Source organism: Pelmatolapia mariae, linkage group LG3_W (assembly GCF_036321145.2).
Source record: "Pelmatolapia mariae isolate MD_Pm_ZW linkage group LG3_W, Pm_UMD_F_2, whole genome shotgun sequence".
Taxonomy (NCBI): Eukaryota; Metazoa; Chordata; class Actinopteri; order Cichliformes; family Cichlidae; genus Pelmatolapia; species Pelmatolapia mariae.
The window spans coordinates 80,970,743-80,990,555 of record NC_086229.1 but is presented as its reverse complement, the minus strand read 5'-3'; the positions used below and the strand labels follow the sequence as shown (position 1 = coordinate 80,990,555).

At 39.8% G+C, this 19,813-nt stretch overlaps 1 protein-coding gene across 1 annotated transcript in view; it reads left to right on the top strand.

The window, feature by feature from the left end:
• Positions 1-19,813, top strand: part of LOC134619231 (zeta-sarcoglycan-like) — a 56,470-nt gene that overhangs the window by 27,195 nt on the left and 9,462 nt on the right. Inside the window, exons 4-6 of the mRNA XM_063465006.1 lie at positions 6,496-6,583; positions 8,868-8,990; positions 10,037-10,109. Of these exons, the coding sequence (XP_063321076.1) occupies positions 6,496-6,583; positions 8,868-8,990; positions 10,037-10,109 (284 nt within the window). The remainder of the gene's footprint in view (positions 1-6,495; positions 6,584-8,867; positions 8,991-10,036; positions 10,110-19,813) is intronic.

Genomic DNA, 19,813 nt, shown 5'->3' with positions numbered 1-19,813 from the left:
AGCCTCTTTTGCTGCAGTTTTCATATGTACCTGTGCTGAGTTGTCTGTCAAAACTGACAGGCAGATGGATGGAAGGAAGATTTTCTATATTATTTTTTTTCCTGCCCTGAAGGCTTCCTCACTACCTGCATGTCTGTCCACCTATCTCAGCCCTCCCTCCTTCCCTGCCTCTCTGCCTTCACCTGTCAGCTTCTGCAGATAGCACAGCACATGCAAACTTGAGCTGTTCCACCAAACACAGGCTCGTATGAGCACCGTGAAAACAATACCGCGAGATGACCTCAATATCAGACGTTTGGATTGCAACAAAATTCAAGCATATGATTGCGAGACAATAGCTTAAATTACACCTGTGAAAGCCACAATACTGTTATAATTTCAGGCATGACAAATCAGTTTGAAACTCAACATTTTTACCTGTCTGAGTGCAACAGTGCAACAGCAATTTCAGGCTTTTTGAAATCCTTGTCACACTTGGAGTTTTACCTGCCAGAGGAACACTGCATTTATAATTTCAAGTGTTTGTGAAAGCAGACGTGTGAGCGGGCATTTCTTACCCCTCCCGCTTTCATCGAGAGGAAACTTCTCACAGGGTAGATCGGTACTAATCACTATCAGTATCGCAAAGATGTTGGAATAAACGTGGAATAAATAAGGGTTGGATAGCTGGTTAGTATAAACTTTTAAATGATACTGGGACTGCACAGATGAATATATATGGCTATCTGAATATTTGAATATTTTGGTTGAGGCAAAGTTAAAGTTAGTTAACATCAAGTTAAATGAAAGATTTTAGGCACGATGTTTCATCTCACCGAGGGAATGCATAGCTTAAATTCTCAGCAGATATCTCTGCAAACAGAAAATGAATGCACAAAGGAGACGAGTCTTGAGTTTAGCAATTTATCTTTTGGAATTGCTCCTGTTTTGCACATGCATTAGGCTAATAATCTCTGCTGCCTTTAAGGACAAACTGTGGTCAAATTAGATTCAGTGAACAGCAGTGATATATTTTAGCAAAGTGGTCAGTCCACTCTAATTAGTCTTTTTGCTGTTTTTTGTAATTTAATGATGTAATTCCAAGAACTTTCAATTATTGGCCATTAAGAGGCAAGTGTTTTTATTTATGATAAGAACTTTTTTTTCTTCTGCCAGCTCAAACGTTTACAGAAAGAAAGAAATCAGCTGCTCGACTGGACATAACACAAGGCAGGAGGCCTGGGATGTACAGTCGTGGCCAAGAGTTTTGAGAATGACACAAATACTGGTTTTCACAAAGTTTGCTGCTTCAGTTTTTATGATAGCAATTTCCATATACTCTAGAATGTTATGGAGAGTGATCAGATGAATTGCAAAATCCTTCTTTGCCATGAAAATGAACTTAATCTCAAAAATTCAATTTCCACTGCATTTCATCATTCTGCATTTCATGCCATAAAAGGACCTGCTGAGATCATTTCAAAAATTTTCTCATCAACTCAGGTGAGAATGTTGACGAGCACAAGGCTGGAGCTCATTATGTTATGCTGACTGAGTTAGAATAGCAGACTGGATGCATTAAAAGGAGGGTGATGCTTGAAATCATTGTTCTTCCTATTAAACATGGTTACCTGCAAGGAAACACATGTAGCTGTCATTGCATTGCATAAAAGGGGCTTCACAGGCAAGGATGTTGTTGCTACTAGGACTGCACCTAAATCAACCATTTATCAGATCATCAAGAACTTCAAGGAAAGAGGTTCAATTATTGTGAAGACGGCTTCAGGGCGCCCAAGAAAGTCCAGCAAGCGCACAGTGAGGCGAAGACTTTTGGAAGACGGCCTGGTGTCAAGAAGGGAAGCAAAGAAGCCACTTCTCTCCGAAAAAACCATCAGGGACGAACTGATATTCTGCAAAAAGTACAGCGAGTGGACTACTGAGGAGTGGGGTAAAGTCATTTTCTCTGATGAAGCCCCTTTCCGATTGTTTGGGGCATCTGGAAAAAGGACTGTCCAGAGAAGAAAAGGTGAGCGCTACCATCAGTCCTGTCTTATGCCAACAGTAAAGCATCCTGAGACCATTCATGTGTGGGGCTGCTTCTCATCCAAGGGAGTGGGCTCACAATTTTGCCAAAAAACAGCCATGAATAAAGAATGGTACCAAAATATCCTCTGAAAGCAACTTCTTCCAACCATCCAAGAACAGTCTGATGAAGAACAATGCCTTTTCCAGCATGATGGATCACCATGCCATAAGGCCAAAGTGATACCTAAGTAGCTCGGGGAACAAATCATTTTGGGTCCATGGCCAGGGAACTCCCCAGACCTCAGTCCAATTGAGAACTTGTGGTCAGTCCTCAAGAGGCAGGTGGACAAACAAAAACCCACTAATTCTGACAAACTCCAAGAAGTGATTATGACAGAATGGGTTGCCATCAGTTAGGATTTGGCCCAGAAGTTGATTGACAACATGCCAGGGCCAATTGCAGAGGTCTTGAAAAAGAAGGGCCAACACTGCAAATATTGACTCTTTGCATAAATGTGATGTAATTTTCAATAAAAGCATTTGAAACTTATGAAGTGCTTGTAATTATACTTCAATACATCACAGAACTGACAACTGACACAAAGATCTAAAAACACTGAAGCAGCAAACTTGTGAAAACTAATATTTGTGTCATTCTCAAAACTTTTGGCCACGACTGTACACCAACTACAAATTCTCCATTTATGTAGTAAAATAATTGTAGCTGAATTTCCTTAAACCACTCCAGCCACAGCTTCTTGCAACTGTAGAATTTTACCCCCCATTAGGAATGACACTATGGAGATCAAATCTGACAGCTGGGAGGCTCTAGATGTGGGAGCAGTCGGTCTTTATTTAAAGGTAATCTTCGCAAATCATGGAGCAGACATGGATTTTATAATAACACAACATTTCTGGGGTTTTATAAATGATCTGGTAACTTTTTAACCATTAGATACAGATGGTACACTGTCGCTGATAAAAATGTAAATTAAATGAAAACTTGGTTGGAATTTGAAAACTGAACACCGTGGTACGAGTGCATCACAGTGCCCAGATACAGTTAATCACATCTCTGCTGTTCAGACTGTTGGCTCTCGTTATCGTCTCCGGGGAGCCTGACTGATCTATAAATAGCCGCAGATGCAGGTGTATCTTTATTGGAGTGAAACTTCTCCTTCACTAAGCCTCACCTACTTGCATTTGATAAGCACGAGAGAGCTGATTGTAAGCACTATTTCTGAATTCAAGTCGGCAAAAGACGGCTTAAAGCCATCCACCTGTTAATCTCGAGCAGCTTAAACCGCAAACTGCAGCGTCGCCTCGGAAAGCTAGAACCGCTTTGATTTGCATTGCACTAAAATACAGGCAACTTTTAATATTGAATATGACTGCAGACATGTTTTTAAACAGCCTGCTGCAAGATTTCATATTTAAATGAGGAAATTAAGGCATAATAAGCATTGCTTTTTCACGCCTGGCATTTTAAAAAAATTACATTTAGTTGTGCCGCTCAGTATGTAAATGAGCCTCCAGCACAACAGTCGGTATAATTAAAATTTAAATGTCTCTATGCAAATAGATGGTTAGGCTTACAGTTAAACTCTGAACAGTGCTCTTTATCTGTGCTTTAAACAGATTTCATTTTATACTCGCTGAAAGTCAACAGCGTCAGACAGCACAGAGTTGCTTTGTTTTTAAACTATTTCTTAGGAGCAGGGTGACGTGCTCTCGCTTTCCGCTCTGAACTTATTCATCATATGCGAGGAGGCATCCTCTGCCTTACACCAGTCATGGTAATTTTTCAGTCTGATGGGGCCCGGTACACCTACAACAACAGGCTCCGTTTATGTGCATTCACTCTGATCTGCGCTTGACCTTCCTCAGCAGACACAGTGACTTTAAAAGCCTTTTATGTGATCCCGGGGAGGTTTTAAGGAGAGCACGAGCGTCTCAGCCGTGCCCCCTCAGGATACTGTTAAACACCTATAAACTCTTTAAAGGGATACCTCAAATCAAGAACTCAAATTTCTCCATGATGCCGCTGCCTCGTGGTGAAACTTGATGATGCACATTAACATCGGAAAGGAGCGAGCGGGGAATGAAAATGAACCAAATGACCTCTGCAAAGTTGAGATAATTATTAAGATTAAGGGAACGGCAGAATTATTTGCTCAAATACTAGACTGTGATTAAATGCTTGTAAATGTCACTTGTTTTAGTACAATTGTAAAGATAGTGACATGACGTTTTCCCTGGGTCAGAATGAGCCTGTGGTTGACTAACACACTGCAGAACGATCAGAGTGCTACAGTAAAGTAATAGTAAAATTCTCCATCAGCACCAGTTGATATTTTAAAGAAAGTAGCAGCTGGCTTACCTGACTAAACATAAAAAACCTTCTATGGGTACTAGTGTAATAATATCCCTAACATGTATGAAGGTAAATTCTCATATGTGAAATTTAAAAATACAAACAAAAAGAATAAATCAAAGCTAAATATAGTACTGTTTATATAGAGTAAAATATATTTAAATCCCTGTGTGATTACGGGACAATGCCAGCTTTCCATTGTCTGAAAAATAAGCGCACTCCCACACTCGTCAGCCAGACACAGTCCACCCCCATTTAGTGTGTAATAAAATACTGGTATTCAAGACTTAAGTAAACACCCATATGGTAAGAAAGGATTTCAGAAATTACCTGTCATTATGTTTGCATGTTTATGCCTTATGGTTTACCCATACCTGTGAATAACATGCACCTGACAAAAAAAGCTAAAATTACATGCTTGAAATGGACCCTGCAATGCTCCCGTCTTGTTGTACTGTATGTTGTAACTTTAGTCTGGTCTTAATACATCATATGATCGTATTAAGGATACCCCTCTTATCGACATAGAAATAGAAGAAAGCGCCTGAAATGCGGAGTCGCATGGATTACTTGCACATATATCTCAGCTCACATGCAAGCAGAATAGATCCACTTTTACAGAAAAGCTTTTCAGCACTGTGGCTAAAACATCGTTGGGATGCACCAGTTCTTCATCTCTCTTTACCTCCTCCTGGTGACTAACTCACATAGAAGTATCGCCCAACCAACCCTCTGCCACTAATTTACACTGAATGGTCTTGTTGGATAGATTGAATTGTGTTATGAAACTGTGCTGAACTACATGTGTACAGGGGCTCATTTTTAATTTAAAAACAGCGTGTTTAAAAAAGAAACGACACACTCTCAAAACAATTCCAAGTGAAGAGTAATTTCACTCTGTGGCATGTGTAAAAGAGTAACTGCTTACTGCTAACTTTTCACCATAAGAGTTATACGGTGGCGTTAGGTCAGTGTTGCTACAGCTTCTTATACTGCCTGCAGATGTCCAAAAATCAATTAAGGCAGTCTTGACATACTGTCTGGGTTTGCAGCCCTAGAGCACAAATTGTCATTATGTCACTGAGCTTCCAGCAACACCTATTTTTACAGAATTAATTTCACTAGCAGTAATCATAGTCATCTTCCCACAATGATATTGTTCTCGAGAACCTGCTCCAACCCAGGGAAGCATTTTTTCTTATTTATGTTGCTCTTATAGGTTTATAAAATATTTTGGTCAAGTACTAAGAGAAAGATCTCTAGCTGCTTTAGGACGTTTGACAGACAGATACAACACACAAGAAACATTGATATGTGCTTCACATTTTCGCAGACCCACATAACCCTCCCTGAGTATGTTGATGTTCAACCATATATACTTTGTGTGATAGCAAGTGTGTGATTGTAGCGGTCAGGTATTTAAAATCTAAAGTCCAGGCAGAAGTCTCCTAAATGTATTCATAAGATGATGTTACAGGGAAATGTAGACGTCTGAGGTAGAATGGGTGCATTTCAAAGCCTTTTCAAAATGCACATGTGCCATCATTCAAATGTCAACAAGCTATAAACTTGCAAAATGCAAAGCTGCCAGAAAACAGGACAGGTCCACAGCCGAAATGTCTGCAGCGGTGAAAAGGAGGCACCCACGCTCATCACACACACGTCCTCAGGTGCCCCGCAAACCCCTTCCTCCTCCTCTATCTCTTTCTTCACTTCATTACTCATCTTTCAATAATTTGGTTTTAATTTGTTCCATTTTAGCCTTAATGTTGTGTAATTCTGTGGTTATTATCCAGGAAAGATCCACTTGGGAAACCTTTTTACTGTAGACTACAATCTACTTCGAACCAGCATAATTACATTAATTCTGATTTCAACAAGACAAGGCAGTCTCTGATGGCTGCTGAGTGTGGGGATTTAAATAATTCCTGTTCAGTGATCTTACATATTTAATTTCTTCCTTCCTCTGTGGTTCTTTAACATTGAAAGAATAAGTTTAACAGTTTCCAGCGCTGTTTATGAGATTTAAGCTTTTTAATGCAACATTTCTTTTTCCTCTCTTCTCCGTCTCTCTCCCACTGTGTGTCTCATCCTCCCCCCTCCATGCTTCCCCCTAGGACAGCTTGTTGGTCTTGCGGTCAGACAAGAACGTAACGCTGAATGCCAGAAACGACCAAGGCCAGCTAACTGGTCAGCTCACAGTGGGTGAGTTTCCACTTCCTTCTTTGTGTACCTCTACACTACTACTGCTGGTGCCATTTCCATCCTGAAACCATAAATTGCTGCTTGCCTCACCTGCAAGGAAACACCTGCTGTGGAATGACTGTCTGCAATGTAGCCTAAAAGTAGTTTCAGTTTTTACAGTGCTGTGCAAAGGTCTTGAGCCATCCCTCATTTTATTATATGTTGCTGTTTGCCATTTTTGACTTTCTTGCCGTTTTAAACTTTAACTTGTGCAAAAGTTGACCAGGCTTTCTAAAGGTTTTTTAAAAGATTTTCCTTGGAGATTGGCTGCTTTTTCACTTATTTTCTGTTTTCCAATTTAAAATTGTATATTCAGGCACTTTATCACCAGCAGGCTGTCACAAAAAGGCTTTTCATCATGTGTAGTTATGAAAATTATGATTATGAGAACACATTTTGACAAGCATAAATTTTGTTTTCGAGCCCTACCTTCAAAAACTATCTTTAGTAGAAGAACAGTATCTAAAAGTTATGTTCTTAATAAAAGGAAAAAAACTCCTGAAAAAGACCTGAGAGACTGAGAGATTAGGCCACAGGTTTGACTCAAATCTTGGCTGCTCCATTTCAGCCAAAGGCATATGGGCGCTTGCTCAACCAGTAACCTAAATGGGTGCCAAAGAAGCCATTCTTAAGGAAGCAAAACAAGGAGAAAAGGCTGACTTCTGCCAAATTACAAAAGAACTGGAAAAGAAACACGCGATTAGATTTTGATCCAACATGTAATACAATCTGGAAAGCTTCTGATTGGCAACTCAATTCATTTTTCAGCATGACAATGATCCAAAACACACTGCCAATGCAGTAAAAGAATACCTGGATAGAAATAAACACACAGTGGTATGCTGTCCATCATGGATTGGCCTCCCCAGAACCTAGACCTACACATTATTGAAGCAGTTTGGGATCAACTCGACAGAGAACAGAACAAAAAGCAGCCAACATCCAAAGAAGAGCTTTGAATGTCCTTTAAGAAGCCTGGAGAACTATTCCTGAAGACTATTTAAATGACAAGAAAGCTGCCTAACAGTTCAGGCTGTGTTGAAGAATCACGTTTTTTATACCAGATATTGACTTTCAAGCTTGTTAGAATTGTAGAATCTCTGTTTTTGCCTTATGAATGTTTTCCTAGTAAAATATATGAAGAAATAAGATGTACTTCCAGACTTTTTCACAGCATTGTATTCCTCTCTCTTTGTACAACTTATTATTGAAAAAAACTGGTCTTGGATTAATCTGGCCATAGCTGTCTAAATTACCAGATCAATACAATTTGTTGATGACTTCATTTAAGATTAGCACAACAATTTATCTTGAAGTTCTCTTTATTGCTTCTACATCTTATTCGAGTAGTTTTTTTCCAGACGCTAACCTTTGATGCTCTTATTGAAAGAGCAATAGTTTCATCTCTTTATCATCAGGTTCAGCCATCAGTCAGACTAAATTACCAAAGTCATTTACATGATTAATCACCACTAGAAAACAAATGACCTGCTTATTAACATTAATAGCTATTGATCTTAGCCAGCATAAGTAGAGTTGATGGTGATTTGACAAGACTGTTGATATGACACGTTTTGGTCACGCTTGACCTTCCTCTGAAAATTACGCCTGCTTTTGTGGGTACTGCGTTTTGTCTGAAATGAGATGAAACTCAGCGAGAATAATTAAATTCCCCAGCCGTCGCAGGGCATGGATTAATAGCAGAGAGAGGAGAAGAGAGCAAGAAAAGGAGACGAATTTTGTGCATGCACATCTGGAAAAACACCAAAGTCTGGAGAACAGGAATTAATATTCCTCACCAGCGGAACAGATTACTGATTTGTCTTCATTCATCAGAGAAGCATGGCTGATCCAGCTTTGTTAGGAGCCTTTCATTTGCAAAGCAAGCACTCCACAAAGTATTTCAGATTGCTAATAGTCTTACATGCACAAACATACTGTAGCTTCCCGGAGCAGATTTAAAAGACCAGAGTCGCATAAGTCAACCTTTGTTTGACAGCGCTATTTTCAAAAAGTGAAAGTTGTTACCACTGCAGACTAATAAAACTTTTGAGGTGGAAATTTTTCTAATCGTAACTAAAATGTATAGTTAGATCTAGAAACATTCATAAAATACTGGAAAATGCAGTAGAGGTAAATGAATACAAATAGGCTGAATTGTTCCTTTGCCGTTAAATTGAGTCCACTCAGCAACATTTACTGAAGGTTTTCAATGGAAACTTGAGTATGTACGTCTCTCTTGCAGGTCCTGAGGCTGTGGAAGCCCAGTGTCAGAGGCTGGAGGTGCGAAGCAGAGACGGGGGAACACTTCTGTTCACTGCCGACGAGGAGGAGGTCATCATGGCAGCAGAAAAGTTCACAGTCACAGGTAAAACGGTGTTGGAGTCTCACTCAATTGTCTTTGGATATCTTAAATAAACTGTGATCAATGGTGTATTGTCTAAAACTAAAAGGGTAGATTTGAATCTTAAGTTTTTGTACTGTAGGTTTTCCTGGAGTATATTAGAAGTCCAGCACATTAGTAAGTAAGGCATAAGTAAAACTTAAGACTTTAATCCACAATATGTCAACACAAGTAATATACACTATCTGGTGATTTCATTTGGTACACCCGTTTGGCTGCTTGTTTGTCAGTTATCTAATCAGCCATGGCAGCAATGCATTTGGGCATGCAGTCAGATGACTTTGAACGTGGTGTGATTGATCTGCTAGGATTTTCCCTCAAAAACATCTCTAGAATTTGCAAAGACTGGTCCAAAAAACTGAAAATATCCCATGAGCAGCTGTTCTCTGGGTGCTTTGTTGATGCCAGAGGTCAGACTGCTTCATGCTAACTGGAAGGCAACAGTAACTCCAATAATCACTCGTTACAACCAAGGTATGCAGAAGAGCATCTCTGAATGCAAATATACAGCAGCAGAAGACCACACTGGGTGACACTCTCAGCTCCAAACAGGAAACTGAGGCTACAGTTGACACAGGCTCACCAAAATTGGATATTGGTCACCTGGTTGGGTGAGTCTTTTTCCTGCAACATTTTGATGGTAGGGTCAGAATTTGGTGTAAACAACATAAAAGCATGAACGAGTTGCTTCCAATGGTCTTCTGGTTTTACACATTTGCTTGGCAAGTGAAAGGCAGCAGAGCCACTGTGCTGGGCTTAGCTGTTCCAAGGATTTTAATGATTGAAAGACTGCAGCAGGAGGTTTATGTGGACAATAAGTGCCCATTGCCTGCAGTCTGTTCACTTGTTTTTTCTTCTCTTTTAAATGGTGATATAATGTAATTGAAACACGCCAGTCACTGAAAAATATGGATTTAGTTTCATGGCTATGTTTAAATCGTTACCAAAAAAGTATTTGGTGGAACATAATATAAAGCTGCACTGAACACGATCTGGGATTTGACCCGCAGGCTCGGAAGGAGCCGTGTTCGGACATTCAGTGGAGACTCCCCTGATCCAGGCGAGGGCTTCTGAAGACCTGAAGTAAGTTCATATTCAATGACTTTACTGAAATTCATTAAAGCTTAATGTCATCCGTTCATATCCTGTTAAATTAAAATTAAGATCTTTAAATAATGATGATAGATGTTCTGTGGCATTTCAAAGTCAATGACTGTGCTTCAAAAAAACATGTGGCAGGAGCCATTATTCACCAATATCATTATCTCAAGCACCCTCTTGTACTCAAGCGTCTCCTGGTCGCCTTGTTATGATACAAATGTAAAACAAGATTTGACCAGTTTTACAGCCGAGGGTTGAGCTAATTTGTTAGTTATTCTCTGGCAGGCAGGATTTGATTAAAGCACTAAGAGAGCTTGGAGAGAAGGGGGTAAGGTTGAGCTACGTGTTGGAGTCCTATACTCCCTCGTGCATGTGATCCTCACTGCACTCTGCCTGAGGCTCTGAGCCCTGCGTCGGTCCATTAACGAGCTATAACGAGTGTGGTTTGTTGTCCACCTTACTGGTCCTGAAAGGAGGGCTGGGATCAAAGTTGGCAGAAAAAGCGGTGTTCTGGCAGCTAATTCCTCCAGAGTGAGAGGAATACTGATGAGTTTCACTTTAAAGCGAGTGCGCACACACAGGACTCACACAGACACACACAGGCTCAGCTCAGGAGCGACCATCTGCAATGTGGTCAAAGTCTTAATGAGAGGAAACCGAACAGGAGACGGTCGACACACAGAAACGGCAACATGACTTAAGCTGGGCTCTGATTTTCTTCTTTTTAAAAGCATATTCGATCAAAGCTATTTAATTTATCAAAGGTTGATTCTGTTTGGGTTTAATTTAAAGATTTCCAAATTGAATTTCCTAAAATCCATGATGCCGTCTGACTGTGGACGACTGTCTTCCCTCACTGGCGAATTACTGAAGTATTTCCAAGCAAACAGATGTACAAACTGTACTGTGAGGACTAAATAAAGACTCCTTTTATATAAACCTAATTTTCTTTCCAAATGTCTTATGAAAGATTTTTATTTTTTAATTTTTTATGTTGAGTCAAACGGTTTTCTTAAAAAAGCGAAATGAAGGAAACATAATCCTGTGAGTTATTTATGACATCACTTGAAGCCTAATAACATTCTGTCTGTTTATTGAATAAGTGGGTTGTGGGCAAAACAACATTGCTGTTGACGCAAAATAAATATAAAAGTTTATTTATTTTATTTTATTTTATTTTATTATAGTTCACAGAAATCTTCAGAGGATATCCTGGGGGACCTACTTCCTCTTTAGTTATTGCAAGCTATTAAAATAATCATTGAACAGCTTTTTAATCAGATTTTTTCAAATTTAAATCTACAACCAAATGTATTTTTACCTGCAAATTAGCAAAATCACAATTTTTTTATGTCTTAGTTGCAGTCATGAAAAAAAAATCCAGGACTCTTTTCTTGTGAAAAGCTTAAGCAGACCCTTAATGCTTCCATGGTAGTTAAGAAGTAGCAGCAAGGTAATTCTAATCAAATATACTTGCTTAATTGATCATCAGCAAGTGTGAGCACCTCAATGAAAGCAAAGGTTTTGGCATTTTGCTGGTCTGGAGCATTTAACTGTGCGTTAACACAATGCCACAATTTTCTCAGGAGTGGAAGTGCCAGCAAATTCACACCAAGTTCAAACTATGCTCAGAGAAACTACCAAAAACCCAAGAGCTTTACTCAGACTGTACAGGCCTCAGTTATCATGTTAAATGTTAAAGATCATGACAGTAAAATTAGAAAAACAATAAACAAGGATGGCTTGTGAAGAGAAAGAATATATCAGTATGGGTTATGTTTTAAAGTGGCATCTGAACACAAGACTTCTTCAGAGAGATGAGACCAAAGTGAAGATGTTTGGTTATAATGTGCAGCACCAAATTTGGAGAAAACTTAACACTTCATACCAGCTGCAAAGCACGGTGGTGAATGGGATGATGAGTTGGGTTTGTTTTGCAGCCACAGGTGCTGGATATCTTGCACTGGCTGAGTCGACCATGAACCCCTCTGAGTACCAAAGTGTTCTGAAGTCCAATGTGAGGACATCTGTCCAACAGATAAGCTTTGACTGGACCACTGCAACATCCTGATGCTTTTCTTTTTTTAGCAGATTTGTCGCTGTGCTTTGGATCATTGTCCTATTGCATGACCCAATTTCAGCCAAAGTCCAGACTTCAACTGAAACTGAAATAATGTTGGGTATTACCTTAAGAGAGCTGTGCATAAATGAAAGCCCGTAAACATCAATGAACTGAAGCAACATTGTAAAGAAGAGATGCGTAAAATTCATCCACAAGAATGTGAGAAGTTGATGTATACATACTGATAACGATTACTTAAACTTATTGCTGCCAAACTTGGTTCTGCAACCAAGTGATTCATGGGGTGTTCTTGGGTTTTCATAGATTCCTGTGAAAACTTTCTTGTCCACATGAGTGTAAATGACCAAGATTCAGATTAAATAGTAAAAGTCTCTTGCATATTTTAAATTCAGTATGTCAGTGGTTACATTTCTTAAATACTAAACTAGGCTTTACAGTAGAAATTGGATGGAGTGGAACGTTTAATATTTTGTCCACAAAAAAATAAAAATGTAATCTTAACCTTGAATTAGTGATTTAGAAACTACTTTCCTTTGTCCATTAGATGTGTTTTTTCCCAGCAATGAGCAGTTAAAGCAGTCATGTTTTGAGTCTGTGAAAGCGTGACTGTTTCCTAAAATAACCCAACTCTCATACCGTGCCAGCAAAACTCCATCCCCACAATTGCAAAGCAGAGACTTTTCATGATATAGCCAAACAGTAAAATGTGAGCTGGAATAGCCTCGAATGATTACACGCGTAGATCTAATAAAGTAGTCAGTAAGGTGACATCATCTTCAGAAAACACTGTCACTAAAGTAAAATATATACTTAGATTTTTACTTTAATGCCCAATATAGCTCATTCAAGAATCTGATTATTTATCCAAAGAAAACATTTTTTTTCCCACATCTCCAATATTTCTTTTAAAAGTGGCATTTGCCTTGTTCAGCATTGTTTATGTATGCAGCTCTGGGCCTTTCCGTAAATACTAATGAGGCTCTTCCCTCCCTCCACCTCGCTGAAATCATGACAAGTTAAGCCCTCCTTGCAAATCGTGTGTCACCTGTGCAGTAAGCCCCTCCGGATGATAAGGACACAGCTTGGCTTGCGTCCACGTCACCTTTCTTTCCCCGTTTAAAGAAACATCACTCTCTTTGTGATGCGTTTTATTTCCCTGAAAGCCAGCGGTAATCTGGGAGATGAACAGAGCAGAGTCAAATCAAAGAAAGCCACATGAGATCTTCTTCCTCTTTGAAGCACCTGTTCTTCTGGAGTTTACCCGTGTATGCTGGCACTCAAGTCTGTCTTTGTTTGTTATGATCATTGCCTCTAAAATGATGAGTACAGTAATTCATTTTGTGATTTAATTTCTTATTATGTGTGACTTTTACTGGTGGACAAGTGCAATGACTTAGCCAGAGTGGCTTCCAGCATCTTTTGCATTGGCAGCCTATTTAAGCGTGAGACAACTGAGATGTACAAGTTTAACTGGAAATCTGAATTTGTAAATCTATAATATGTATATTTGTTGATGGAGATGCAGACCTAGCAGGAGAACTATATCCTTCCAAACTACAATCAAGAGCAGGAATAAAATTGCGGTGACATAGTTTCACTTACTGGAAAGACTGTGCTTACTTTTCTTCATCTGCTGAGTCATCTGCTTTTTCTGTTTTCTCACTGTATAAAATTGTAGCTGAATGATGTGCCTCTGTTACAACCTACAACAGTTTTTAATTTGTTTTATTGTCTGGTTGCCTTGTGAGAGTTCTTAGTCTATGTGAGAATATCACCTGATAGACTTTTGTGACACAGCTTCAAGTGAATTTGTGGGGACAATCTGAAAGCCCTACGTGCTTGGGGCTCTAATGTCCTGCTGGGGAATTTCAATGCTCACATGGTAAACAACTGTGTGACCGTTGGAAGGAACAGCCTCACAAAATAATAGTGTTTTTGTATTTGTTTTGCTTTCATGGTAATCACTTTTTCTCCATTAGTGCACTTGGCAACAGGACATCCTAAGTCAGAACTTGATGATTGATTTTATAATCATATCATCAGACCTTATGTCTTGAACACTAAGGTAAAGAGTGGAGCAAAGCTTTCAACTAATCAAAACCAGGTGGTGAGAGGGTGCTCTGGGAGCGCCTATCAGAGGCCCTGATCTACAAGATCTTCAATTCCCACCTCCAGCAGAGCTTTGACAGCATTCTGAGGGAGACTGAGTGGACCAGACTCCCCATGGCACCTCCATTGCCAAAGCAGCTACACAGAACAGCAGCCACGAGGTGGTTGGTGCCTGTTGTGGTGGTAACCCCAAACCAGATATTGGACACCAGAGGGCAGCTGTCAAGTTGAAGAAGTAGTCCTATTGAGCTTGATTTCACAGGCAGCCGACAAGTCAGGCCAACAGGCCAAGTGGATTGCAACCACAGCAATAGCTGAAGCCAAAATTTGTATGTTGGAGGAGTTCGGTAAGCAAGACTGTCGGTCGTCCTTAAGGCAGTTCTTGGAAACTGTTGGCTGATTCAGGAAGCAGGAATATCACACTGTGTGATCCTGACTGTACACTGTGTACAGTCAACTGAGGATATTTTAAGTCCCACTGATATCCTAAGGGATATTTGGGGGTGGTGGGTTGACTTGCTCATCATTGTCGTGTTAAAAAGCTGGGTTTTGTAAGGCTGTTTTGGTTAACACACTTGTGCAGCATCATGTGGAAATCGGGGACAGAGCCACTGGATTGGCAGACTAGGGTGTTGGTCCCATCTTATATGCCAAGCTGCTGGGGAAGCGAGTCCATTTTTTTAAATCAAAGTTACGATTCAAGAGGGGCAATGTGGTTTTGATCCTGGTCGTGGAACACTGGACGAGCTTTTTAATCGTCTCGAGGTTACCTAATATGCACGGAAGTTTGCCCAATGAGTCTACATGTGTTTTGTGGACTTAAGAGTTGGCATTTGACCGTGTCCCTCAGGACTTCCTGTATGCAAAGGCTGTCTCTTACCCCCTCCCAAATGAGTTTTGTCATTCAGGAAGGGGTAAGAGACCTTGATAAGCAGAAATGAGCATTATATTAAAGATGAAAAACACAGACCGGGGTGTTAAACTCACTCTAGTTTATGGGTAATGTATAAACAAAGCTAAATAATAACCTGACTTTCTAGAACTACAGGTATATTGTAAAACAGTGAACAAACAATTTATAAAGTTGTGATGAACATCTGAGATTCTCACTAATAATAATTGTAGTAATATTTATCAATATTGATTACCACATGTGCACTGCATATTTCACCGAATCTGCAAAAGCAAAAAACCTTGACAGGTAGCGTTGAACAACAGAGGTATTTCACTTTTTATGATTCAAACAACTTGTTGAAACTGATTTTCTGAGACCGACTATTTTCTTCACAGTAACACTGACATCACCTCATGTCAGATATCAATGACTTCACTGCAATTTCCACACTTTCCACCGCACTCTAGGGGGCTGAATTGGTCCATTTGGTGGGATGGTTCTAGCCCCTGGTCCTCATGTTTGATGAAAACAGAAAAAGTCATTCTGAAGTAATTTCAGCTACAAATATCAAAAGACAAAATGCTACGTTTGCAGTTTAAAAATCATTGTGATAAATACTCTTAATTCCTGAATACTTTGACAACACTGCTCTCTGCATATGCAAGAATCTAACTAATTACTTAATCACTCTACTGTTTATGCTTTAGTCTCCCGTGTAATGAATGCTGTGACAGCAGTGTGCAAGGTTTACAACTGAGTAGAGTGTTTGGTCCTCTGCTTCGTCACCTGCTAACTAAAAGGTATGCTTGCGTGCTGCGACTTGTGGATAATTCAGAACTCTTGATGTTAGGTCTGTAAAACGAGGGGAGTGCAGTTATGAAGCGGATCTGGTCCTGCTGGAGAGGTGCCAGTTTGTCATCTCTTGCTCTCAGCTCACAGCTTCATTACCTTTGGACATAGCTGTGTTCAGACTCCGATGAGCTCCCTCGCCCCACAGTAATTTCTTTAGTTCAGTTCCACTCGGAAAATGCGCCCCCGAGACTGAGTTTGAGACAAAACGAGAGAGATAATGGCTGTAAACTTTGCTCCGACTCTCTACCTAACTGCCCTCTTTGCTTGATGATAAGGAGCAGCTTGCTTGCAGCCCACAATTATAGGCTTAAATATTAAAATGTTTCTGTCAATTACATAATGACATAATTTCATATCTCATTCTGAAGGATGGTGCTCTGATTCCTAATGCGAATGTCCCAAATCCATCAGGAGAGGCAAAGGAAGCTGTGCGATACTGCTGTGATATTATCCTGGTGTAACTGTGATACTTCTGTCATCTAGTTTGCATACACTTAGGGAGACTTCATCTATTCTTTTGACATCTCTTGACAACAGATGGTAGATTCACTTCTAATCAATGTGACACAAAGTCTCCAGGTCTCAATTGTATCAAGAACGAACATACTCAGTTTTTGGAGGGTTTTTTTGCTGGCTATAAACTGCTGCTTGAAACCACACAGGAACCTGCAGTGAGACAAGTCTGACATTAAGCAGCAAAGGCAGGACAGACAGGATTTGAAGGCTCTCTGGTTTCTTACAGTGCAGACATCACATGATGAATCATGCCCAGAATCAGAGAGCAGAAAAATAGTTTTTCATTTCGTTTTCTCTGTAACTTTCTGCTACTAGAGCTCTCCTCTGCAATGCGGCCAGCTGCACGTCTGTCTACAGTTTATCTAAGCAGCTCTGAGGACAGTCCGTGCTCTAGCCGTGTCCACACATGACTGACATGTTCATTAAAGAGATAAAAACTCTTCTTGTTCCCACTTAGCTCTGGTCAGACTCTACTACTGCTACCAGTTCGGGAGCACAGAGTTATTACAGAAGTGTGCGCATGTTCTTTTCCTCTTGTTTTGACTGCATCAGTGAAATAGTGTTTCTTGGTTATTGCAGTGGTCTTGTAGACCAGATGAAGAGTGTTTGGACTGCTGATAACATTACTTACAGATATATTGGAAATAATTGGTGTAAACCTTGTTAGGGATACTGATTCACTGTCATACTTGCTTCTCCATGTGTCTTCATAAGTAAAGACAGGGACAAGCGTGGGATATCTATTATCGTACCCCCTTCCTAAAGGTCCAGACTCCATCAAATCTCAGCATACGGTTAGGTCCTTAAGTATTTGGACAGCTACACAATTTTGGCCTCTGTACACCACCACAGGGTATTTAAAGTCAAGCAGACAATATGTAACTGAAGTGCAGACTCTCAGCTTTTATTTTATTTATAACAAAAGTACTCCATTAACTGTGGCTCAAATGTAATTGGACATCATTTTAAATGTAAGGATTGTTGAGATGCTTTGCCAGGCTTTTAATGAGAACACCTTCACTTCGTGCATGTTTGTGCGTCTCAGCCTTTTGCCGTTGAAGAATATCCCATTTGTTTTCTTTGAGAAGTTCTTGGGTTGCTTTCGCATTACGCTTTGGGTCGTGTGCATTATGAAGTGCAGTGTGCTAAGTTTTGGCTGAATCTGAGCAGAGAGTAGAGCCGTGTACACTTCACAGTTCATTCTTCTGTCAGCAGTCACATCATCAATAAACACTCGTGACCTGGTTTTACTGGCAGCCTTACATGCCCATACATTAACTTTGTATCTGGATCACGAGCAGTTTCTCTCCTTCTCTATACTTTTCTCTGTCTATCATTCTGATACAAGTTAACCTTGGTTTTGTCTGTCAAAAGATTTTCTTCAGGCATGTGCAGGCTCTTTTAGATGTTTTCTGGTGAAATGTAATCTGCCTTTCTCATCGTTTAGTGCAACGAGCTGGTTTGGACCTTGTTGTAAACGCGTTGTAATTGCGTTGAGTTGAAGCTGTCTGCAGTTTACATATTTCGATTGGTCTGAAAGATTACTGATACCACAGTGTCTGACCTGTGTCATATTTTCTGTGTATTTGAACAGTTTGAGCCATTTCAAAGTATTTGTTCCATCCTCTTTGTCTCCCCTATGGGAGATTACTAAACGGCGGGTTGATAAGACAGGAAATGTTTGCTCATGAGCAGTCGGTGGATGACGTGTCCATAATATCACATTTCTGGGGTTGGTGGTGGCGTCGACCACTGGTGATTGGCAGAGATGGTGTCTCTTCATGACTCATGTTTGGTTTAAGTTTGGGTGGGTTCTATGTTTTACTCGCCTGACAGGAGATTGTGACCTGAGGAACAATTAGGTTGATTTTATTTTTGTACTGCAAAAACCATTCATGTCCTGCCTCTTTTGTTGTGCCATTTTAGATTGCATCTGAAAGAGTTCACTGGGAGTTCAAGTAATGCCTGTGCATGCATGGCTTTTACCTTAAAGATGAGATTTCTAATAGTGTATCTAAAGGGGCCTTTTTAAATATTTCTAATCAGCTGCTAATATAAAGCTTTCCATGTTGATGATTATGTGTCCTTCCATTGTGGCACAGTTTAAATTCTGTCCATGTTTTATATTTTTCATACTCCATCCTAGGTTTTTATGGCCAGAAGCCTGAATATAGCTTTTTTTATATTTATGGTGGAGAAAAAAGTAGCATATTACCTTTTTTTCATTCTGCACCCATCACATTGCTGTTTTGTGGTATGCTGTAGTAGTTTTGGAAAGTTTTCCTTTTGCTGTGTAGTGTTTGAGATAGTTTTTGGGTACTGCCACACATTCACCACAACCAGTTATTGAACTTGTGCTAAAAGGGAAACTGATAAAGCTAGTAGTATATAAAGCCCAGTGGATCCCTGTAAGTGATAGTGACCTATAAAAATAAATTACTCTTTCGCCCTCCAAGCAAACATACTAGATATGCACTATTTAAACAAATCTCTTTCTCTTTGGCATCACCTTTTTGGTCATCAGCACATCCTACAGCTATTTTCCTCCAAAGCTCTGTGATACGGTGACCTTTATGTGGATGTAAAGGTCAGCTTGAATACACCACAAAAGGTTGGTCAGGTTTCCCAGAGCGCGGGAGAGCCTGTCATAAACAGCCTTTACGACTGCAAATACCAGATAAGTTATCACTTGTGACGGCTTTACGTTTCAAAGCCCTGAAATATGGTGGATGCGTCAACCTCTTTTAACTGACGCCCTCATCAGTCAGCCTAATGATCGTAACGTTTTGGGGAATTGTGACATTTTAAGAAAAACTCATTTAATGTTTTATCACATTTTCCCATTCTTCTGCAAAGGCAGAAGACAGTTTACCAACTTTGTAAAAATAAAATAAAATATTGAACTAATTTAAAAAATAGTGTTTGATGAAAAGCTGTGTTTTTCTGTATTTTTACCTAAGTCTGTCAAAATGTGGTTAAAATTTGTGACACAGTAGAGAAATTTAACTGCTGATTTGGTAAATTTGAGAAGCAGAACACAAACAACTCAGTCCATCCAAAAATGTTAAATGCAGACTGTACACACTCACTGACCTTGCTTGTAGTACTGGGTTAGAGCCCCATTGTAGACTTCAGAACTGCCTCAGTTCTTCGTGGCACAGATTCAAGAAAGTTCTGGATCATTCCCCAAAGATTTTGGTCCATATTGACACGATAGCATCACGCAGTTAC